General features: G+C 34.9%; 3 protein-coding genes, 1 long non-coding RNA gene and 1 other non-coding gene across 6 annotated transcripts; 2 read left to right on the top strand and 3 right to left on the bottom strand.

Annotated features, from left to right (window-relative positions):
* Positions 1–1,444: 1,444 nt before the first annotated feature.
* On the bottom strand, positions 1,445–1,518 carry TRNAT-AGU. Its single transcript has one exon. It is a non-coding gene; the product is annotated as a tRNA-Thr (tRNA).
* A 7,100-nt stretch (positions 1,519–8,618) lies between these two features.
* Positions 8,619–9,865, top strand: LOC110225012. Of its 2 annotated transcripts, XR_002329443.1 has the most exons (3): positions 8,619–8,735; positions 9,192–9,273; positions 9,375–9,865. It is a non-coding gene; the product is annotated as an uncharacterized LOC110225012 (long non-coding RNA). The 2 variants fall into 2 exon arrangements; XR_002329442.1 differs by lacking the exon at positions 8,619–8,735 and having other exon boundaries at positions 8,989–9,273.
* Positions 9,866–13,341: 3,476 nt separating this feature from the next.
* LOC110225059 lies at positions 13,342–14,784 on the bottom strand. Its single transcript, XM_021013720.1, has one exon. It carries the CDS (start codon positions 14,435–14,437, stop codon positions 13,436–13,438), a length of 1,002 nt encoding a protein of 333 aa, XP_020869379.1. The 5' UTR covers positions 14,438–14,784; the 3' UTR covers positions 13,342–13,435.
* Positions 14,785–15,795: 1,011 nt separating this feature from the next.
* On the top strand, positions 15,796–18,177 carry LOC110225173 (ras-related protein RABG3e). Its single transcript, XM_021014195.1, has 7 exons — positions 15,796–15,959; positions 16,547–16,573; positions 16,746–16,845; positions 17,268–17,414; positions 17,504–17,584; positions 17,677–17,822; positions 17,938–18,177. Exons 1-7 carry the CDS (start codon positions 15,907–15,909, stop codon positions 18,002–18,004), a joined length of 621 nt encoding a protein of 206 aa, XP_020869854.1. The 5' UTR covers positions 15,796–15,906; the 3' UTR covers positions 18,005–18,177.
* Positions 18,178–19,040: 863 nt separating this feature from the next.
* LOC110224546 lies at positions 19,041–19,714 on the bottom strand. The gene is made up of 2 exons (XM_021010734.1): positions 19,585–19,714; positions 19,041–19,492 (listed from the first exon to the last, which is right to left on the bottom strand). The coding sequence occupies exons 1-2, from the start codon at positions 19,636–19,638 to the stop codon at positions 19,301–19,303; spliced, it is 246 nt and encodes an 81-aa protein (XP_020866393.1). The 5' UTR covers positions 19,639–19,714; the 3' UTR covers positions 19,041–19,300.
* Positions 19,715–22,246: the final 2,532 nt, after the last annotated feature.

A 22,246-nucleotide genomic window follows, 5' to 3' on the forward strand; every position in this document is an offset into this window, starting at 1 on the left:
CAAGGTTTTGTACATAGTTAGATGAGATGGTGTTTAAAAGAGAAGAGCAGAGGAATATATATGATTTATCTAATTCTTGGTGACAAGAAACAAAATTCATGTTTTTCTTGACTAATAAGAAACTAATAGGGTTTTAATTAGGGTTCATGGTTTTTATTTGTACATACTTTTGCCTGCGGCGTAAGCATTGCTTCCGTAGTACGGCATCTGGTCAAGCTTTGATTTCTTCTTCTTCTTCCGAAAACAACAGACACATAACAAGATCATGACGATGAACAAAAGTCCAGCTGCAGCCACAAGTCCTATAACAGCACCAATGTTCAGACCATCGTTACTTGACGAATTCGAGCCATTGTTGCTTGTAGGAGGCGCCATCGATTTTGGTGGCGATGAGGAGCTATGATCAGAAGTCTTAGACGGTGGTGGAGTATGATAAGTGTTCTTGTTTCCTCCATTGCCGTTGCTTCCATCATTTCCTTTGTTGTTTTCGTTGTTGTTACCTTTGTTGTCACTGTGCTGAGGCGGGGAGGGTGAAGGAGGAGGTAGAGATTGTGATTGTGAGGAGGAGGATGAGTCAGACAGTGGTGGTGGAGGCGACGAGGAAGAACAATCAAAGGAATTATCCGGCGAAGGAGGAGGTGGTGATTCTTGTTGTTGTTGAGGTGGAGGAGCTAGGTCAGGTGAAGATGGAGGAGGAGGAGATGTTAATTCTTGATTGTCGGAAGGAGGAGGAGATGTTGTTTGTTGATCGTTGGAAGAAGGAGGTGACTGTTATGGCTGAAGCCAAAACAAAGATAAGAGATTCAGAAATGGAAGGTAGAAGAGAAGAGAAGAGATAGAAGAGAAGAGGAGAGATAGATGAGGAAGTTGTTTTTGATTTTAATCGGTAAAAACCCTAGAAACGGGTACTGTTCCCTTAAATACATTCAACAGCTAATGTAATAAGACGACAGCGTTTTGATATTATTTAGGTTATAAGCGAACTCTCTCTCTCAAATAGAGGTTCTTCCACACTTCAACTCCAAAACAGACTCTTAGCCACTTTGCACTTCCTTCCTCTGCAACCAAACACGAGCCTTTCTCCCCTTAGACCTGTTCTTCTTCCTCATGAATGTGATTGGTGCTTGCAACCTATCAGTGACGGAGGAGAAGGAGGAGGAGGACCCGGCGGTGAGTTCTCCGGGGATTGCCCCTCCGCCATTATCTCTCTCTCCGGTGGTTTCAATATGAGATGAAACAAGAAACACCCAACTCTGTTCCTGTTCTCCTAGGAACAAGGAACCATTTTTTCCCTCAAATTCTATTTTTAAGAAAGTTTTCGAATAATTTTTGTTATTTCTATATTTGGTAATTATACAGCCAGGCAAAAAAAAAATATTCACAACGACAATTTTCAGTTACAGGATAGATTTTCTGTTTGCAAAATGTTAATTATTTTAAAAAATGCTCTCGTTGAGAGTCGAACTCAAGACCTCCCGCTTACTAAACGGGTGCTCTAACCAACTGAGCTACGAGAGCTATTCGATTTTTTCTTGTTCTTTGACAATTATCAAAGTTTTTGTTGGTCAACGGTACTATCATCAAGGTTCTTTGTTGGTCAACGGTAATAATAAGTTTTGTTGACAATGAAAATTGAGATTTTAATGTCTCTAATTTAATGTTGATTACAAGGCTATTCATAATGACTTGATTTCATTTTTAAAAGATAAAAATTAAATTTTAGAAAAATGGAAACCCTAGACTTTCTACTGCCTTTTTTTTATTCTTATAAATACATATTAGCTCACATCAACATTTTCGCTTTGGTTGATTTCATCTGATAAACATGTTATTTCTCATTTTAACATAAACAAAAAGGTTATCTCTCAGTTACCTCTTTATAAGTTCATGCTCTTTCGATGAAATGATATGTGTTTAACAAATTTGGGTCCCATGATGTCCTCGCAGCAACGATTTAGCCTAAATCCTATTGAGGTTCACGCGGAATTTACTTAATCAAAACAACATTGTCCTGTGTTGTTTTCTTCTATATATGCCATGTTCTCCTATCGAACTTGCTATATCCACTACAAGAAAAATGAGCTTCGGTAGCAGTTCTTTGTAGCGCAAATTTATGAACTGCTACTAAAAGTTCCAAAATCGGATGGCAAGTATTTCGCAGCACTATATTAACGCTAGGATATAGTTTTTTATTAACCGGGAACTTAACTCAGTATTATAGCGGGTAAAGGTAATTTTGGAGGCAAACTAATTGGGGTTTTCCCCCCAAACAAAAAAAAAAGTCTCGATTCTCTAAGTCTTCAGACCAAAAAGACTCGATTCCATGAAATCAAAAACCCAAAAACAAAAAGCATTGAGAAATCGCAATACCCATTCCATGAAATCTCGATTCCCATTGACAAGATCTCGATTCTAAGCACCAAAAGCTCCGACAGTCTCTGTGTCTCCGTCGCTATCTCCGTCAATCTCTGTCTCTCTTTCCGGTATCCATCGATTTGTCTCCGTCGCTCTCTGTCTCCGTCGCTCTCTGTGTCTCCGTAGCTCTCTTTCTCAGTTTCTCTCTGCCTCAGTCTCTATCCGCCTCTGTCTCTTTCCGCCTCTGTCTCAATAGCTCAGTCGAGCTCAGTAGATTCGAATCTGAAAGGTATAAGGCATTCAATCTATGCATTTCAGTTCTTTACTATGTACTAGTACTCTGATTTTAATTTTGACCATTTTAAACATTGAAAGGTAATCACATCTCATCAGCTGGATCTTCTGCCTGCATCATCTGCCTGTTTGCATCAGAACACAGAGGCAAGTTCTCACAATGAAACTGAAATTTGATTCATTTGTTTGATTCATTTGTTTACGAGTTGAATGAATTGGCTGAATGTGAATATATTTGTTTGGTGTTTGTTTGGTGTTTGTTTGGTATTTGTTTGGTGTTTGTGTTATTCTTATGTGTTTGTTTTGTTTTCTTTATGGGTAAGGACATATAATGGTTATGGAAAAGAGATGGGTTCATCTTAACAGGTATGTGAGAGCGTTTTGTATAGTTGAGTTTATTGGTTTAATTAATATGTTAAAGATTTTTTAAAGTTTGTAATTCGTTTTTTTCTTTTGGTTTTTTGCTTTTATGTTACTTCATTGCAGAACCGATCCTGGTTATGAGAAAGGTGCTTGGGATTTTGTGAGGTCTGTGGCTGCAGGTTTAGGAGACAATGCAATGATTGTTTGCCCGTGTATTGACTGTCGCAACGTATATCGCCACTCTGCCGCTAATGTTGTTGATCATCTTGTAACAAGGGGAATGGATTGGAGTTACAAGGCGAGTGAGGACTGGTTTCATCATGGAGAAGTGAAATCAGGGACTGAGTGTAGAAAGAATACAAGCCAGTTGAACCAAGAGATCTTAGGTTTGTTCAAAGCTGCTGAGTTTATGGATGAAGAGCTGGTTAGTCAGGGTGATTTAAATGATGTTGCTGATGGCGATGATAAGTTAGAAGATGAGTTCTTAGCCAAGCTAGCTGATGCAAAAACACCACTATATCCAGGTTGCACAAACCACAGCAAGCTATCTGCGATTGTTTCACTCTTTAGGATAAAGACTCAGAGTGGTTGGTCTGACAAAAGTTTTGATAGTCTACTTGAGACTTTAAAACAGATGCTACCCAAGGACAATGTATTGCACACATCCTTGTATGAAGTGAAGAAATTTTTCAAATCTTTTGATATGGGTTATGAGAAGATACACGCTTGTGTAAATGACTGTTGTCTATTTAGAAAACAGCTCGAGGAGCTCGACACTTGTCCTAAATGCAATTCTTCGCGATGGAAGATTAACACGCGAACTGGTGAGGTGAAGAAAGGTACTCCACAGAAAGTACTTAGGTACTTTCCGATAATTCCACGTCTCAAGAGGATGTTCAGGTCAGAGGACACGGCGAAAGACTTACGGTGGCATTTCAGTAATAAGAGCACAGATGGAAAAATGCGTCATCCGGTAGATTCTGTGACGTGGGATCAAATGAATAAAAAATATCCGTCATTTGCTACAGAGGAAAGGAACATTAGGCTTGGACTCTCCACAGATGGGTTTAATCCTTTTAACATGAAAAATGTTAACTATAGTGCGTGGCCTGTTTTGCTAGTCAATTACAACATGCCACCTGACAAGTGTATGAAAGAGGAGAACATCATGTTGACATTGCTGATTCCTGGACCAACTCAACCTGGAAACAATATAGATGTCTATTTAGAGCCTCTTATAGAGGATCTAAACCATCTGTGGGAGAAGGGAGAGGTAACGTATGATGCATTCAGTCGCACTACATTCACTTTAAGAGCAATGCTTCTGTGGACCATACAGGATTTCCCGGCATATGGAAATCTAGCAGGCTGCAAAGTTAAAGGCAAAATGGGTTGTCCTGTTTGCGGGAAGCACACAGATAGTTTGTGGTTGAGTAATTGTAGAAAGCACGTGTATATGTCTCACCGGAAGTCTCTGTCACCCACCCATGTTTATGTGTGAAATTATACTATATGTGATTGTTTTTTTGTATTTATGATTGTTTAGAATGTGTGTTTCCTGTGAATGATTTTTGTTTTCTAAACAAGTATATGTTTTGATAATCAAGTGATTTCTTTTGTTTCAGGTGAACTAAGATGGTCAACACTACTCGAAAAAGGCATTCACAAAAAAAGAAGAAGATTGCCGAGATAGAGGAGAAGCAGTTGGAAACTCAGGAATTAGTAGAGGATCAGTGTGAAACTCAAAATCTGTGTAATGGAGTTGATGCTGATTTACAAGAGGATGCTGATTTACAAGTGGATGCTGAGTTAGAAGGTAAAGAGAATGATGATGAAGACAATGAAGACAATGTAGTTGAACCAGTTGATGATGATGCTGCTGCTTACAATGAAGATCATACTCCGAATGTTGCTGAAAATATTGCTGAACCAAAGCGTAAAAGGAAACGAGGACCAACGAAGATGAAAAACATCGCCAAGGATCCAAATGAAAAGGTTCACGTGGATTATACTATCATGGGAGAACCTTGTGGTCCAGGGTCAGTACCGTTTGCATCATATTTAGGTACAATAGTACGGGAACATGTTCCTTACACAATCCGGGATTGGAGGAAAGTAAGTGAAGATATCAAACTTGTTTTGTGGAGATCTATTGAGGTATTCTGTAATTTACTTTTACATGTTGCTTCTTTTAATTAGAATTGCTTTGTGTGATTTCTGATTTTAAATGATTCATTTGAATGCAGCTAAGGTTTGATCTTGACCAACCATGGAAGAAAAGAGCTGCATTTGTTCAGATGAGAGATATATGGAGATCCTCTAAATCACGCCTTGTTTCAGCGGTCAGAGGAGCTGATAACATGAAAGATAGGATGGATCTGCGACCACCTAATATAACTGAACCCGAATGGCGTAAGTTTATAAAAGAGAAGACTAGTAATGCATTTAAGGTAGTAAGTGATTCTATGAAGAAGAAAAGGAAGCTGCAGATTCCTCATTGCCTTGGCCGTAAAGGAATGGTCAGAAAGAGAGAAGAATTAATCGAGGCAAGCTCAGACCCATCCCAGGTGACAAGAGCAAAAGTGTGGGTCGAGTCACGGACCAAGAAGGATGGTACTCCTGTAACTACAGAGGCGGCTGAATTGATTGTATGTTATGTTTATTCTTCTAAAATTACTTAATATATTGGTCATCATTAATGAGTGATGTACATTACTATGTTATTTGTTTGCAGAGAAAGGCAACCGAGCTAGAAATTGAAGGTACTCAGGATTCAGCTACAACAAATCCAAAGGAAGATATACTTAGTCAAATTTTGGGACCTGATAATCCTGGAAGACTACGGGCAATGGGCAGAGGCATGAGCTTGACCAAACTTTCTTGTTTCCAAGTCAACATAAGCTCTATAGCTGCAATGGAAGCAGATCAGGTTCAAATGAAGAATAGAATTTAGGATTTAGAGCAAATTATTGAAAAAATTTATGATCAGGTTAGTATACTATATACACATTATGTACTGATATAATATTTAATAAGTTATATATACTATATGTTGATATGTTTCTGAAATTGCAGAGACAAGAGGGTGATGTTGGTGAAAACTCTATACATAAGAGTGTAAATACCAAAACACTTCCTAAGTGTAGTTTGGTTGACTGGACTTCTTCTGATGATAATGTTGCTGAGGGCCGTATTGTTTCTTATGATGCTGATGAATTAGTACATGGGATACCTTTAGGGCCTTATGCAGTTAAGGTTTTTATTGAATCTGCTACCAAACCAGAAGCTCCATTATGGAGACCTATACCTGAGAGGTCTACTATTGAGGATGTAGTTGGAGAAATGATTGCATGGGATCCCGATTTATGTATTGTTCCAAGCGAAGGTGGCATTGCAGAAGACATTGCACCTAAGGTTAAGTATCTTTTATTAATTGTTTTTTGTATGTAGATCAAACTTTCTCAATAATCCTTCTTCCTGTTTTGTACCTTTGTTCCACAGAGCCCTAGCACAAGTTCAAAAAACAGATGCAAACTCAAGGCTTTGGGTAAGAATGATGAAGTTGTAGCTGAAGGTAGATGGCAGTCTCGAGAACGGAGTGCGTTGGTAAATGGACTTCCTATTGGTCCAAATGCAATCAAAGTTTATGTGGATTCGGTTTTAAACACAAATACATGGCTATGGAGGCCTACAGCGGACATGAGAACTCTGCAGGAATCTTTGAACTGTTTTATAGCATGGCCTGCAAATAGAGTTGTGATTGAGACAACATCGACTGAATCCCCTGTTCTTCAACAATCTACATCTAAGGGAGGAAGCATAAGATCTCATAAGGAGATGTCTCCTGTAATTTCTAAATCTCCTAATGGTCCTATATCTTCGACTAACTCAGCAAGTCCAAGTTATCTGAGGGACAAGTCTCCAGAAACTCCAAAAGCTCCTTTGAAGAAACCTTTATTGAAAACAAAACCATCTCTGACAGGGGCATCTCCTCGTCACAAATCACAGGTACATGAATTGGTTGTGGTTGTTCTTGTTGTATGGCTTTAATCTTTGCTGGTTGCTGATTTCTGTATTCATTTTTTGCTGGTTGTTATTGAAGACATCTCTGAAAGAGGCATCTCCTCGTCGCAAATCCCAGGTGCATGCTCTTTAAGGATCATGATTGGTTGTGATTGTTCTATCTTGTTGAGTTCTGGCTATCTTTTTTTTTGCTTGTGGTTGATTTCTGTGTATCTTTTTTGCTGGTTGTTTTTGAAGCGTCTCGCCTTCAAAGAAAATCAAAAATGCAAGTTGATGGATATATCCGAAATGGATCGCGTTGTTGCTGAAGGACGTTGGTCGTCTAGTAATCCTGACCAAGAAGTACATCACAAGAAACTGGGGCCTAATGCTTGTCGCGTATGGGTGGATGTTGTGATTGAACCTGATGCTCAGGTTTGGAGGCAAACCCCTGCAATCGAGTGTATGGCAGATGCACATGGAACTTGTGTTGCCTGGCCAGAAGGTAAAATTGTAATGGAGAATGAGGACAAGTGATGTTTCAGATGGGAGAACGTGTTTTTGAGTTTAAAGACATGACTACTTTGTGTTATTTTGTGTCTTACAATGGTTATTTGGATCCCTTTGTTTTTATTTTGCATTATTATGTTGAATCAGAAATTCTATGTTTCAGATAATTTAAATGGGACAAGTTACTTAATTTTTTGTTTTTAAAATTTTTGAGATATACTTAGTCGATATGTTAATAAGCCAAATTTCAAAAATTTAGATATGTTATTAGTCGATATCTAAAAATTTGGATATATACAATGTAAAAATCAATATATAAATAATTCAAATAGTGTAGAGAAAATTTTAAAAAATAAGATAATTATGAATTATTAATATATGAAAAACGAAATTAACAATGTAAAAATATAATTTTATGTACATTTGTACATAATTATGAATTATTAATATTAGTTAGCATTATAAATAAATCTTTATATCATATAGTAATATAAGATATAAACCCCAAACCCTATACCCTAAACCCTATACCCTAAATCTCTTAGTTGAAAGCATTCTAAACCAATATATGAAACATGAAATTAACAATGTAAAAATCTAATACTATGTATATTTGTACATAATTATGAATTATTAATATTAGTTAGCATTATAAATAAATCTTTATATCATATAGTAATATAAGATATAAACCCCAAACCCTATACCCTAAACCTTATACCCTAAATCTATTAGTTAAAGGCATTCTACACCAATATATGAAACATGAAATTGACAATGTAAAAATATAATTTTAAATTTTAAATTAAACTTTACCATATGAAACTTATTTTTATTTAATTGTTACACCATATTCCAAAATTAATACAAAGAAAAATAACAAAATACTATACTAATAACATACCAATCGTTAACAAATTATCTCATTGGCTAATTGATGAAGGTGTGGATCACCTAATTATTCATATCTACCGTTGATTAGAATAAATCTAACGGTCATTAATTAGCTCTGTTTTAATTAACTTTTAATTTCTCTCTCATTACTCGATGTCTTCAAAGCTTGAATCTCATTCTCGAGACCAAACACCAAAACGCAATCTCATTCTCGAGACCAAACACCAAAAAAAAAACACAGATTGAATCTAAGAGGAGATCATATCATCTTTGTCACCATCGCCAAACACTACAAAAAATCATTGCCGAATCTAAAGGTTTTACTCTCTCTTTCGATTGCTTGTTTTTCGAATCATCGCCGAATCTTTATTTTTTGTTGTCGCTATTTTGCTTTCTCGAATACCCTGTCAGAGATGGTTTCATGAAATCATAATAGTTTTTGTTGTCGCTATTTTGGTTTCTCGAATACAAGAATCTTAATAGTTTTTGTTTCACAATGAAATCTGGACTTTCATGAAATCTGCCTGATTTCACAATGAAATCTGGACCTACTCCGTCTCTCTCTCTCTCTGGACCTTAATAGTTACTGATTCAGTTTGGAATTAGGTTTCTTGCAGATATTCAATAGAATCGAACACTGATAGTCAATCTTATTAGATTTAAGACATATTAAAACAGGTTCTCGTAATATTTTGTTTGTTGAGATTGTTGATGGTGTTTTGCATATTCTTGTTCATAAAGACTTTTAAAGATTTTAACCTTTTCATTGTCAGGTTCTTGTGATAAATCTTTTCAGTTTTCAGGTTTCGGAGCTATATATAACAGGTTCTACAACATTTCGTCATTCAAGCAAAGGTTATATTCTTTTGTATTGAATTATATTGTTTTCTTTTGATTGTTGTGGTTGTTGATAAAAAAATAAACATATCTAAACAATATCATATTTGGTACTGCAGAAACTGTTAGTTAAATGGAAGGTAAAGGACTCATATGCGGCCTCCCCGCTAAGAACGTTGTACCAAAATTCAGACAACAAATACAACAACAAGCAAAGAACGATCAACAAACCGATGCGGATGATGAACTGAAGGAGATAACAAAGATAGACTTTAGACGGGCTTGTGCTCACCGAGGGTACTTAATACGCATCGAAGAAGACATTGATACACGCATGGAACTAGAGGAAGAAGACATTGAGGCAATAAGAAAGCTATGTGCGAGGAACAACACTGATAAGAAACGTCCAAGAGAGGAGAAAGGAGAGTCCTCATACTGCAAGACTGGTTGAATAATAATGGCATGGTAACAACTCTTAGAGTTCATGTTTTTGTAATTAATGTTTAGTTAGTTCATGTTATCTTTAAACTTTGTTAAGTTAACTTTATGTAATATGATATTTTATGATTCATGGTCTTTCATAAATAAAAGCTAATTACATTTTGTGCAATTCAATGTTTCAAATAACAAATTATATTGACGCAAATAAGTTAAATATAGATTCAAATTGCAATATAAACAGAAATTTCTCAGCCAAGAAATCTTATATTATAGCACTAAAAAAAAGCTTGAAAACATTTTTAAACCACAATTGATAAATGCTATTGTAAATGATGTTATGGCAATGTATAGTAGCCATTAAAAACTACACAATAGCAGAACAAATGCGCTATATAACACTCTTCTATAACATAGCATAAGCGCTATATAACACTATCCTATGGCACAAAAACAGAGCTATATAAAACTTTTCTATAGCAATGTTTTTGTGCTACTACAGTGTTAAATTCGAGAACCATAATGTCACGAAACAATATCCACCAGCATATATAATGTGTTATCATTAAATATTTCACAGCTCAAAGAAATTGCTATATAAACAAACATAACAGCAAAAACAAAGCGCTAGTTAAAAATATTAATTAGCGAGCTTCTAGCGCTATAATAGGTCAATCTACGATAGCGCGTAAAAACTGCTACGGTAGGGGGGGGGTCTACTGTAGCTCCTCATTATACAGCGTTTGTAGTTTCGCTACGAAATCCCTTTGGCAGCATATTCCTTGTGTTACCGAAGCTCATTTTTCTTGTAGTGATCTCTCATGTGAAGTTTCTTCGATTTTCTTCTTATAATGTGGCTTCGTTATCAAATTTAAGTGTTTTTCCTTTCCATGAAAATTGTACGTTGATAAGTATGAGAAGAAAACATATTCCTAATTAGTCTTCATGAATCTCTCAAAAAAATAAAACAAAATCTTCCTAATGCTTCCAAATCTTTTTTTTTTTTTTGAATTACCCCAAAACTCAATCCTATCATCATCTTCTTCAATAAATATTTGGCGAAAGAAGATGAGCAACTGCTTTATACAAAAATCTTCTTCAAATGCGTATAAGAAAAAAGTAGCTTACAGTATATAGTTTTTTTTTTTTTTTTTAATACCAGGAGGTTCTGTTTCAAAACCCGTAATCTCCCAGACCCAAAACCACATCATGTAATATTAGTTTCGTCCCAAATATATAGTTTTTTCATATACCACAACTATCATAATGTTTCAACCTTACTTTCATCTAAGTATGAATGTAGTCATGTCAAGATATACTATTGATCATATGATTAACTTTTAGTTTTTGATCCCTCGATCTGTTCTTTCATAAATCAATTATGTTTTTATTTCTAATACTTAAGGTATCCCGACAATGAGACATTCAATCTATATCGATGATAGTTTCTTCTCTTTCTGTATCCATTTTCAATCCAAATCCGAAGAAGAAAAAGGGTAACAGCTAACCGATATGGATTCAATGAAGAAGGAAAAGGAAACCGATTAATGATTTGATAGTATATTAATCTGCATCTTGAAACTGTAAAATGATACTTATTCAAAAACAAAAGTTAAGTTATACAACGAGACTTAATTTAAAACGGAGAAAGTATTATACCACACGTAACACAATTATTATTCTATAGATTTTTAATCACACACGAGGTTAATTAACAAATTTTCCGAAAACGGCAACAATACAGTTATCATTTTATCTAAGTGTATGGCATATTTGATATACAACATACAAATTTACGTCCATTTTTAAAACTCATAAGTACTATTTAGAATTTATAAATAAATTATTTAACACAAATTCTAATTAACATGATCTCAGCTAAAAAGTATCGGAGCGAGGGTGCCCATGGAGGATGTTGGCACAATATCTACTTGCTTATTTGACTGACTATAATAAAAAAAATCTTGAACAAAAGTCCAAATGAAAAAAACAAATAATATAAATCAACTCATATATAACGTTTTGAGGTTCTGTTTCATGGAAAAGCTCATGGATTTGAAACGAAGAATCGATCTCACATGACGCAGGGAGAGTATGTGATCGATGATTTAGAGTTTAACCGTTGACGGCTCGGTTTCGGGCCTCATGCTAAAGGTTTCTAGAGCTAGTTGTCAATCGTAACAAGGTGTTTTCAATCTGCTTTCGACCTTCTCCTTTTGCAACTCTTCTGGGAAGGACAACATAAACGTCATCGCTTCATCTTGTTCCCACAGCTTCTTTGATTTGTTGAGTAGATGGATCAAAAACTTGGTTTAATTACCGTCTTATGCTTTCATGTTTTTATTTTTTTTGCCATGGAACCATGTGTATAGATTCCAAATCTTTGGATTGTAACCTAAAATTTTTTCACTATCTATGAAATATTTACAATTTAGCAAAAAACAAAAATGATACTTATTCAAAAACAAAAGTTAAGTTATACAACGAGACTTAATTTCAAACGGAGATTATTATATATACCACACGTAACACAATTATTATTACTATAATTTAACAATCACACACGAGGTTAACAAAATTTCCAAAACCGGCAACAATACAGTTATCATTCTATCTAAGTGTATGGCATATTTGATATACAACATACAAATTTACGTACATTTTTAAAACTCATAAGTACTACAGTAAAACCTCTAAAAATTAATAATGTTGGGACCATGAAATTTTATTAATTTAGAGAGGTATTAATTTATCGATAAATTAATAATTATTAATTTATAGAGAGATTTTACTAATTTTATAATATTTTAAAAAATTTCTATCTAAAAATAAATTTTTTCTTTGTAAGCAATATTTTTTTAAAATCAATTGCAAGTAGAGAAGCAATTTTTAAGTTTAAAAAACAACACAAACTTTTTTCGAATATTAGAGTCATATTTCATTAAAATTTTTACATATAAGATTTTAAATATATATCATAGTAATTCATATATAAATTTATATCATATATATATATATATATTGATAAGTTTATACAATTATTAATTTATAATATAGATGAGACCATATGTTTACATGTGATTTTCAAAAAAATTATTATCTTATTAATTTATCGATTTATGTCATATTTTACACTGGTTCCAACTCGGGACCAGAAAAATTTATTAATTTATAGAGGTTTTACTGTATTTAGAATTTATAAACAAATTATTTAACACAAATTCGAATTAACATGATCTCAGCTAAAAAGTTTCGGAGCGAGGGTGCCCATGGAGGATGTTGGCACAATATCTACTTGCTTATTTGACTGACTATAATAAAAAAATCTTGAACAAAAGTCCAAATGAAAAAAACAAATAATATAAATCAACTCATATGTAACGTTTTAATATATAGAAATTGTTGCTTACCAAAAAAAAATATATAGAAATTGTTAATTAGCCAGTCGTATATTTTTACATTTTATCTTTTAAATTTATTATGCGTTTTTAAATATTTGTTCTTGGAAGTCTTTCACCTTCCTGGCGATGAATTCTTAAACATTGTAAGAAGATTCAAAACAAAAAAATTAATTCCAAAACGACTTAAGAAAACAATCATTTTAATCGCCAACTTAAACATATATTAATGGGTAGCACAATAATAAGATTGACGGCACAATTTTATTGAAAAGAAAACAACAACAATAACAACAACAACAACAACAACATCAACAACATGTAAATAAAAAGTTCAGAGACACTCAAATATGAGTAGAGGATGAAGCTGGGTAAGGGATCTTGCGAACGTACTTACGAGCCCAAACATGTTTGCCATCGATGGTGAACTTGTTTCTAGACCTTGCACTCACAATCTGGTCCATCATCGACGCACACTGAAGTTTCAACACCATCTTCGCAAACAACGGCTGCTCATTTGCTTCAACTTCCTGCATCTCTACCGCTTCTATCACTTCCCCAAACCTCCTCGTAAAGTAAACCCTAACTTCCGCTTCCGAAATCGGGTACCCTTTTGAAAACGTCAGGAAAACCGTCCGATCATCTGCCGCCACCACCGCTTCCTTCTCTTTTGCCTCCATTATCTCTTTCTCTTTATGGAACTTGTTTGTTTCGTCTTCAACCGGACGAGGAGGAGGAGGAGACGCAATTTTTACTTGTTGAACACTCAACCTGTTAGGGTTTTCTTGTTGAAGACTCAACCTGAGCCTCTTCATGTCCTCAATAAATTTCTCTCTCTCTAAAGCCAGAAGTTTCTCCCTGTTGATCATGTGAGCTCTCTCGCATAAATCTGTGAAAGCTCGAGTGCCAACATCGGTCCAATTCTTTGACACTCCAACACGAAAAATTTCGCGGTCTTGATTGATTAATCTGAGAGTTAACTTCCCTCCAGTCATACTTAAGAGCAAAGGTATAATGGAATTATCATCATTGCTAGCAGCGAAGAACGTAGATGCGAAATCTAGGTTGTATAACAAATTTATACACACACCGATCTCGTTAGCCACCGCGTCAACGAAAGCGTCTGGCAACGAGACAAGATAGGCGATAACGTCACGGGCGTAACCAGATTGCTCGAGCAACAAGAGAAAACACATCGCTAGAAACGACTGGTCCACGTCTCGGTTTAGATGGAAGACAAGACGACTGAACAAGGTTCTGTCGATTGTGTGAAAAGCATTGAACTCGTCTCGTGTCACCACAATTGAAGATGAAGGATTGTTAGACGGATACAAAGGAGAAGCCATTACTGATTTTTTGTTTGTTTTCGATATGTGTGGTGATGTGTGATGTTATCTATGTGATTAGAGAGGGTTTATAAAGAGAATCCATTGAAATGGTGAAAAGGTGTAAATCTCATTTTTCCTTAAGAATTTGTATTCATTCCTAAAGAGTTTGTTTGTTCTCGTTCATGTATCTAATTAATTACACATACAAAAGTCGTAACCCTCCGATTCAGAAAGAGGCTTGGCATCGTTTTGTTGTGAGACATTGTGACCCTTGGATCATCATCATTCATCACCCATGACCCTTCGATCATTCATCATCCATCCCTAAAATTTGTTTTTTCGTATCATTTTCCTTAATTTTCTTTACATGGAGGAGCCTAAATCATTATTATTATTTTCGTTTACAGCTCTTATTGATTAAGATAAGATTTACGCGGTCAAACATTTGATTTAAATTTCATTAATAACAAATATTATTATCTATAGTATAATTTCGATTTGATAAAATATATATACATCATTTGATTCAACCAAAATTAATTATTTCATAGAGGTTTTGTAGTCAAATAATATATTTCTTATTTTTTTTCTAATAGTTAATTGTACTTCTTACTTATTTATAAAATCTAATATTTAATTTTTCGTACATTTCCGTATATTTTGTATCTTTTTAGGTTATCTAAGTCGTTATTCTAATCTCAAAGAAGAAATTTAGTAATTAACTATAGTTGTAAAATGGTATATAAAAGAAAAGTATTTTCGTACGGACTGGCGGAAATACTATTAATGCGTTAAACCCGATATTTGGTAAAATAACGTATCATTGAACGAATTAGCAAATACGATCATACATAAAATGTGTACGGTTCCGTATTTTTCTTGATAAATAGAGTAATATCAAATAAAATAACATTATTTATTTAAATTAATCGAAAAGTTTTATCAAATTTGTAGATAAATTCTTAGTAAACCATAAGATTTTTTACCTTACATAAAGGTCAACATTTTTTTTATAATAGAAATATCCTGTATAAGGTTAATTATAGTTGGATATACATATTTCTTAAAAAAAATCCCTAAACCATCACCACCTACTAATATCTCAAAAAAAAAAAAGACACGTCAGCAACAGCATAAGACCACACGCAGTGGTATATTTTTTACCTGGATGTAAGCATTATTAAAAAGTGAAATAATAATAAAGTTGGTTTTGAAGCAACACTCAGATGTAAACTAAGACTCGGATGTAAGCATATGTAAGCATTATTCTTTCCTTTCTCTCTCTTCTTTTTCCTTTCTCTCTATTTCTTTTTCCTCCTTTTCCTTTCTCTTTCTTTCATACATTTAAATTATTAAATTCATAACACTCAAGGATAGGCATACACTGCTGTGTATGCTCTAAGGCTTCAAGAGAAGAAAGAAAAAGCGTCTTCTCCAAAAACCCAGAAAATCGCAGAGAGCTTCTCTTTGTCTTTGTACAGATCTCGATGCCTTCTCGTAGAAGAACTCTCCTCAAAGTCATCATCCTCGGCGATAGCGGGTAAGTTTTCCGGTGACTGACTCTCTCTCTCTCTCTCTCCGTATGTATCTGCTTCTACATGTTGATTTAGTGTTTTTCGATCAGTAAGTATATACTTTTTCTGGGTTCGAATTTTGATTGGATTCGATCTGGATTGGTGTGATCTCTTAGGTCTTCTGGATTTTGATTGTTCTGTAATTACATGGAATTGAATTGTGAAGTGATGATTAGAGATTGGATTAGTTGAAATTAGTCTCAAGCTGCTATTTGAAGTTCATGTCTAATTCTCTCAGTATGATTCAGATTTGGTGTTCTTATCTATTTTTGACTGGAGAGAAATTGAATACTGAATCTTGTATCATATTCAAGATTTGTTTGATCCTGCTATTATTATAAGCAACAACCTTTTATAAGAAATCATTCGGTCAAGTGTTCGCAATCAAGGAAGAATTGTTTTCGGCTTAGTTTGTTTCTTGGTGAGTGAGAGTGAATATGTTCTGAATCATATATTTATTTGTCGTGATGCCTGGTGAAGCTGTTGAGCTATGAGTCCAAAAGTCTTATTGTTGTGTTTATCGAAGTTAAGAGACTCATTGGGAATTTTGCAGGGTTGGGAAGACTTCTTTGATGAATCAGTATCCTAAATTTTCTGTGAATGGAGTAAAGAGGAAGTTATTGCAATGTTTTTTTTTTTTATAATATATATGAATAGATTCTCTTGTCTCTGTTTTATGACTAACAACAATCTGTCCTCTTTCGAGTTAGATGAGTTTGTGTTTCTGTTTCACTTTAACACCATGCCTTTAGATATGTGAATAAGAAGTTCAGCAACCAGTATAAGGCAACCATTGGGGCTGATTTCTTGACTAAGGAAGTGCAATTTGAAGACCGGCTTTTCACTTTACAGGTTTGTTGTAACAGCACAGTTTATCAGTGAAGTAATTTTATTTTGTCTTGTTGTAGATTTTGCTTGCTTAGTGCATTGGTATGAGTTTGAATCCTTAGTGGCAGAGTTGATATTGGAAAAACGGTTGAATAGTTTATGAGCTTCAGGCTGATCTCTGCTTAACTTTTGAATTATTAACTTCTCTGCAGTCTTATCTTATACTAATGCAAACTTAAGTTCTGTCGGATTGTTGTGCGCCGTTCCAATATTGAATTGGCTCATACTTGTTTCTGATGTGATTCTTACGGGGTTTGCTTTGGCATGATCAAAGTACGAAAAGGGTTCACAGACTCTGTCCTGGATTAAGAATTTATCCCAAGTACTATATGGAATGCCCTCTTTACTTGACTATAGGAGCTAAGTTCTTGCTTTGTTTGTTACAGATCTGGGACACAGCTGGTCAGGAAAGGTTTCAGAGTCTTGGTGTGGCATTTTATCGTGGTGCTGATTGCTGTGTTCTTGTATATGATGTCAACTCCGCCAAATCATTCGAGGATCTCAACAACTGGAGGGAAGAGTTTCTGATCCAGGTATAATTATAGATTTATATTTATACTCTCTCTTCTCAGTAGATTCAATAATAGGACTTTACTTCAATGCCGGTAATTGTGATTTGCAGGCAAGTCCTTCGGATCCAGAGAACTTTCCCTTTGTTGTTATCGGTAATAAGATCGATGTAGATGGTGGAAACAGCCGGGTGGTACGTATATAATCTCCTTGTAATAAAGAACAACCTTGAAATTTGAAACCTCTCTGCATTGTTTTTAATCACTTTTTGTTTTGAATTTGCAGGTTTCAGAGAAGAAGGCTCGAGCTTGGTGTGCTTCGAAAGGAAACATTCCATACTATGAAACCTCAGCTAAAGAAGGCACCAATGTGGAAGACGCGTTCCTGTGCATAACTAAGAACGCAATGAAGAGTGGAGAAGAGGAAGAAATGTAAGTTAAAACACACACAATCGCAATCATAGGCTTTGCTAATGCTATTTTTCTTTTCGGGTTGATGGGTCGACTCGAGATTATGTCTGAAACTTGTTGATGTTTAATCGTTTAGGTACCTACCAGACACGATCGATGTTGGAACCAGCAATCCACAGAGGTCAACAGGATGTGAATGCTGAAACTATTCAAAATACATCTGCTCTCTCATCAGTAATCTCACTCTTGAGGTTTTTACCATTTTACCATATTGTAAATCTGTTGTTCTGTGGTACATTAATATTTTTAAAAAAAATTAGAACCCTAATAAATAAATAAAAAGCCGAATTGGGTTGGTCGGTGTTTATGGATCTCTTTTTCTCTACACTAACGTTATTTGTTGTCCACTACATTTATGAAAAGACTGAAATGGTTTCTTTTTCATTCTTGTTTTTTTTTTTTTTTTTTTTTTTATGACTAGGAGGTTCTGAACCTGTAGGCTAGTACATCCCTCCAGTGCAAAGCCCAAACAATATAATATAACTTTCCTAATTATATTCCAGTTGTCCCCGAGTAAATTCCAGTTGTTCCCGAGTAAATTCAGATCTCTGGCGATGGACAGTCAAGAGAATTGGATGATAAAAATCATCACGCTCAATTTTTGATCTAATTATATTACTCATTCGATTTGACTTGTCCCCGATCTAATTCTATTACCCATTCTATCTGAACTTGTCTCCGATCTAATTCTATTACTCATTCGATATGAATTTGTTCCCGATCTCATTCTATTACTCATTCGATCTGAACTTGTCTCATCTTTTATCTGATATATTAAAAGAGCAATTAATGGTCTAACCCTACTCTATTATCATTTTTATTAATTAAATTCAATTATCTAGCAAATGTAAACGTGCAACATTTATTGCAGACCTGCTCCTTCTTTGGAAGCGTCGGACAAAACTGTCTCTGTCTCTGACAAAAACTTTATCCCTGACACAGACTATGTCCCACTCAAGGGTATTTTGGTCCACATGCAATTCCGCATGTGCTATTGGAATGTGAAAGATTTTGAAAACCTTTTAAGAATGTGGTAGATTTTGAATGCCAGTTATTGAAATGTGGTAGATTTTGCAATATTCCCTTTTTTCATAGGGACATAATTATTTTATTATTATTATTTTTGCTAAAATAATTAATTGATTTCACAAAATAATACTATAAGTAACAAGACACGAAAGGCACCGTGTATTTATTTATATATATTATCAAAACAAAATGTGAAGCAAGTCTAGTTTTCACCACACAAAGACTCACTCACTCACATTAATGGTAAAAAAGAAAAATCCCTTATAGCTGCACTAAACAGAACATATATAGTATACGTGTATAACACAACAACTCAAGCAACTCAAGGAGTATAACATATACGTGCACGTATAACTCGATCCATACATTACATAAACACAAAGTCATATATATAAGAGGCTTCGTCAATATTATTCATTAGGATTGTGGTAGATGATGACAACAGATTTGGTGTCGAAATTCTGGATGAATCTCTCTTGGCCGGTCCTAAACGGATTGTTGAGAAGCTCTTTGATTGGTTCAGGCAACGGTTCATTCTTCATCATCTTCTTCCAATATTCTTCTGCAACTCCTCCTGTTCTTCCTTCACTCAGATTCACAAACTGTACCAAGAAATATATACAACATTCAGATATATGTATCTATATTCAGATCTTAATTAGGGTTTTAATATGATTAAAGAAGAAGCTTTTACCAGAAGAAAGCTGAAAAGGACGATGAAGACGACCAAGTAATGTTGTTGCTTCATGTCTGCTTTAAGCTTTTGTTTTGTTGTTTTGAGGATTTTTTCTCGATCTATGTTAAATTTTTAGGTGTTTAAAGTTTATATATATAGAGAGACCCGTTTAAAGGAACTTGTTTTCTTGATAAGAGTGATAATTCCCTCTCTTCTTGCATTTAATAATCATTTAATATTACATTGTCAGGTCAACTTTGTGTTGTGCATATATATATATAATGATGATATGTGTAACCTAATTTATTTTTATTTTTCTTGTCTAAATTTTCAGAGTGGTGGGCCTCTTTTTTTTTTTTCTTTTTGTGCGAAAGTGGTGAGCTTATTAAGCAAGGATTTTTGTCTATTCTTTTCTGAAGCAATCAACTATTAGAGTATGCACATAGTTGATATTTTATAAGTATCATTAACAGTATTCTTCATCTTGGCCTAAAGAGTTCGAGAAGAAGTCTTTCACCGCTCCACGCGGAAATTGATTCTTTGCTTTGGGCAATGGAATGTATGATCTCGTTAGGCATTATCACTGGCGTCTTCGCATCCGATTGCTCTGACATGATTTCTCTCCTCGACAACCACGACGTTTGGCCAACTTTTGTAGCAGAAATGGCCTCTTTCCGGTTCCTCGTTTATTTTTTCTCTTCTTTTAATATTAGATTTCTTCCTCGTAGTTCTAATACTCGAGCAGACTGTTTAGCCAAAAATGCTCGGGCTCGAAACAGTCTATTTTCCCATGTAAGTTCGTCGGTTCCTGATTGGCTCTCCCTAGCGGAGAGTCTCTTTTCGATATCTTAATAGAAATGGTGTTTGATGAAAAAAAGAAATATATATGAGTATCATTAACAATTTTTTAGTATTAATTTTAATGTGTTTATTGTTTGAAATTTTTTATGATACTGGTAATAAATCTGTTTTCAGTGGTGAGACCGGTATCAGTATCATTAATAAAAAAAAATTAATGATAATTGAATCAATTAAAAATATTACATCAAATACAAAGAATTTAAATCAAATCCGAAACAAAATTTTAGAAATCCTTCTATAATCATATAAATATAGAAGATGGGATGATCAGACCTTAATGATGAAATCAAGGCCAAATTCGGGTCAGACTGAACCAGGTTGCTCCAAAAGATGGGATGCAACCAGCTCTCAATCATGGAATGGTGAATCATGGTTTTTGCACATGGAGATTTTGATGGCATTTGTGTACTAATCACAATCTACAAACTGTTTATATTAGCATCTCTCCTCAGTGGTATATAAAATCTATGGATACAAGATATTTACCTAATCTTGAAGATGCTTAAAACACTCCACTATCATTCAAAGTCTTACCCCAACTTTTCTTTCTCGAGCTTTTCAACTATGGCATTCTTCTCATCTTCAGAAATGGACATGAACGTGAAAACAGATTTATCTCCGATATCATCCTTCAAAACCAAACCAGATTAAAGATGATTAGTAATACGAAATTTTGATACTTTCATAGATAGCAAGACCTCTATGAAAGCTCAGTGAATTTTCTTCCAGCAAGACCTCTAATTCAAATTTTGATACTTGTACATGGCTAATCATCAGCGACGAGCAGTGTACCTTAATAGGCTGAGTGAATTTTCTTCCAGCAAATTCTAGAAAGAGCGCCATCCTTGTTCCTAGCAACACCAGTCTTACCTCATCATTCATCGGACCGCTCTACAAATTTAGTATACCAATTTAGTTCAGGCAAATTAAACAAATACCAACATCACCAATTGTAGGAAATGTGAAGCTTTCTCTTTAGAGCAGAGATACATCAGATTATTCACTAATGTGGCCTTATGATAAGTTCTTATTTGATCTCAAAAGTCTAGTCCAATGTAACTAAAGCAGGATATCTTAATCAACCAAGCTACTTTACCAAATGATGATCATCACCTTCTACTTTTGACATTTACGTTAGCAGATTATTCACTAACGCGGCCTTATGATTAGGGTTTTATGAAGGCACAAACGTCTGACATGAGTTCTTTTCCAGCTTTAAGGATCATACTACAGACCACTCTACTTTTGACATTTACGAAACATGGTACAACAGAACTAGAAACAAAATCCCTAAAACATGGTCTCTAGATTTCAATAACTCAAGTTTACATCAAAAAGATACCACAAAGGTGTTACCTTAATGGTAAGTTCATGAGGGAGAAACCAGGAATTGGAATTGTGGAGAGAAGTGCGCTTTCGGGATAATCTTTTGGTGGTATCTTGAAGAAGCGACGCGAATTGGAGTGCGCGATCAGTGAGACGATCTTGAACAGAGTCATCATCGGAAGCTTCCAACAGTTTCTCAACCACTCAATCCAAGGAGCAGCCAATTGAGAGCGGCGAGGATAACAAAGGCACATCCGGGAACGAGAGGAACGAAGAGATAATCTTCTTCGATGAGAGGTCTTGATCTTCTTCAATGGAACCCATCGTGACTTGCTTGTCTTCCAGTTCAAGCTCGCGGTGGAGAAGAAGAAGAATCGGCGGAGGAGTTGGAGAAGAAGAAGAATCGCTATGAATTTTTTATTTTTCTCTGCTTTCAGCGAAAACGCTGACCAACCGTGTGCTGCCACGTCACCCGATACTGAGTATCAAAGGT

Source organism: Arabidopsis lyrata (assembly GCF_000004255.2).
Source record: "Arabidopsis lyrata subsp. lyrata unplaced genomic scaffold ARALYscaffold_1, whole genome shotgun sequence".
NCBI lineage: Eukaryota > Viridiplantae > Streptophyta > Magnoliopsida > Brassicales > Brassicaceae > Arabidopsis > Arabidopsis lyrata.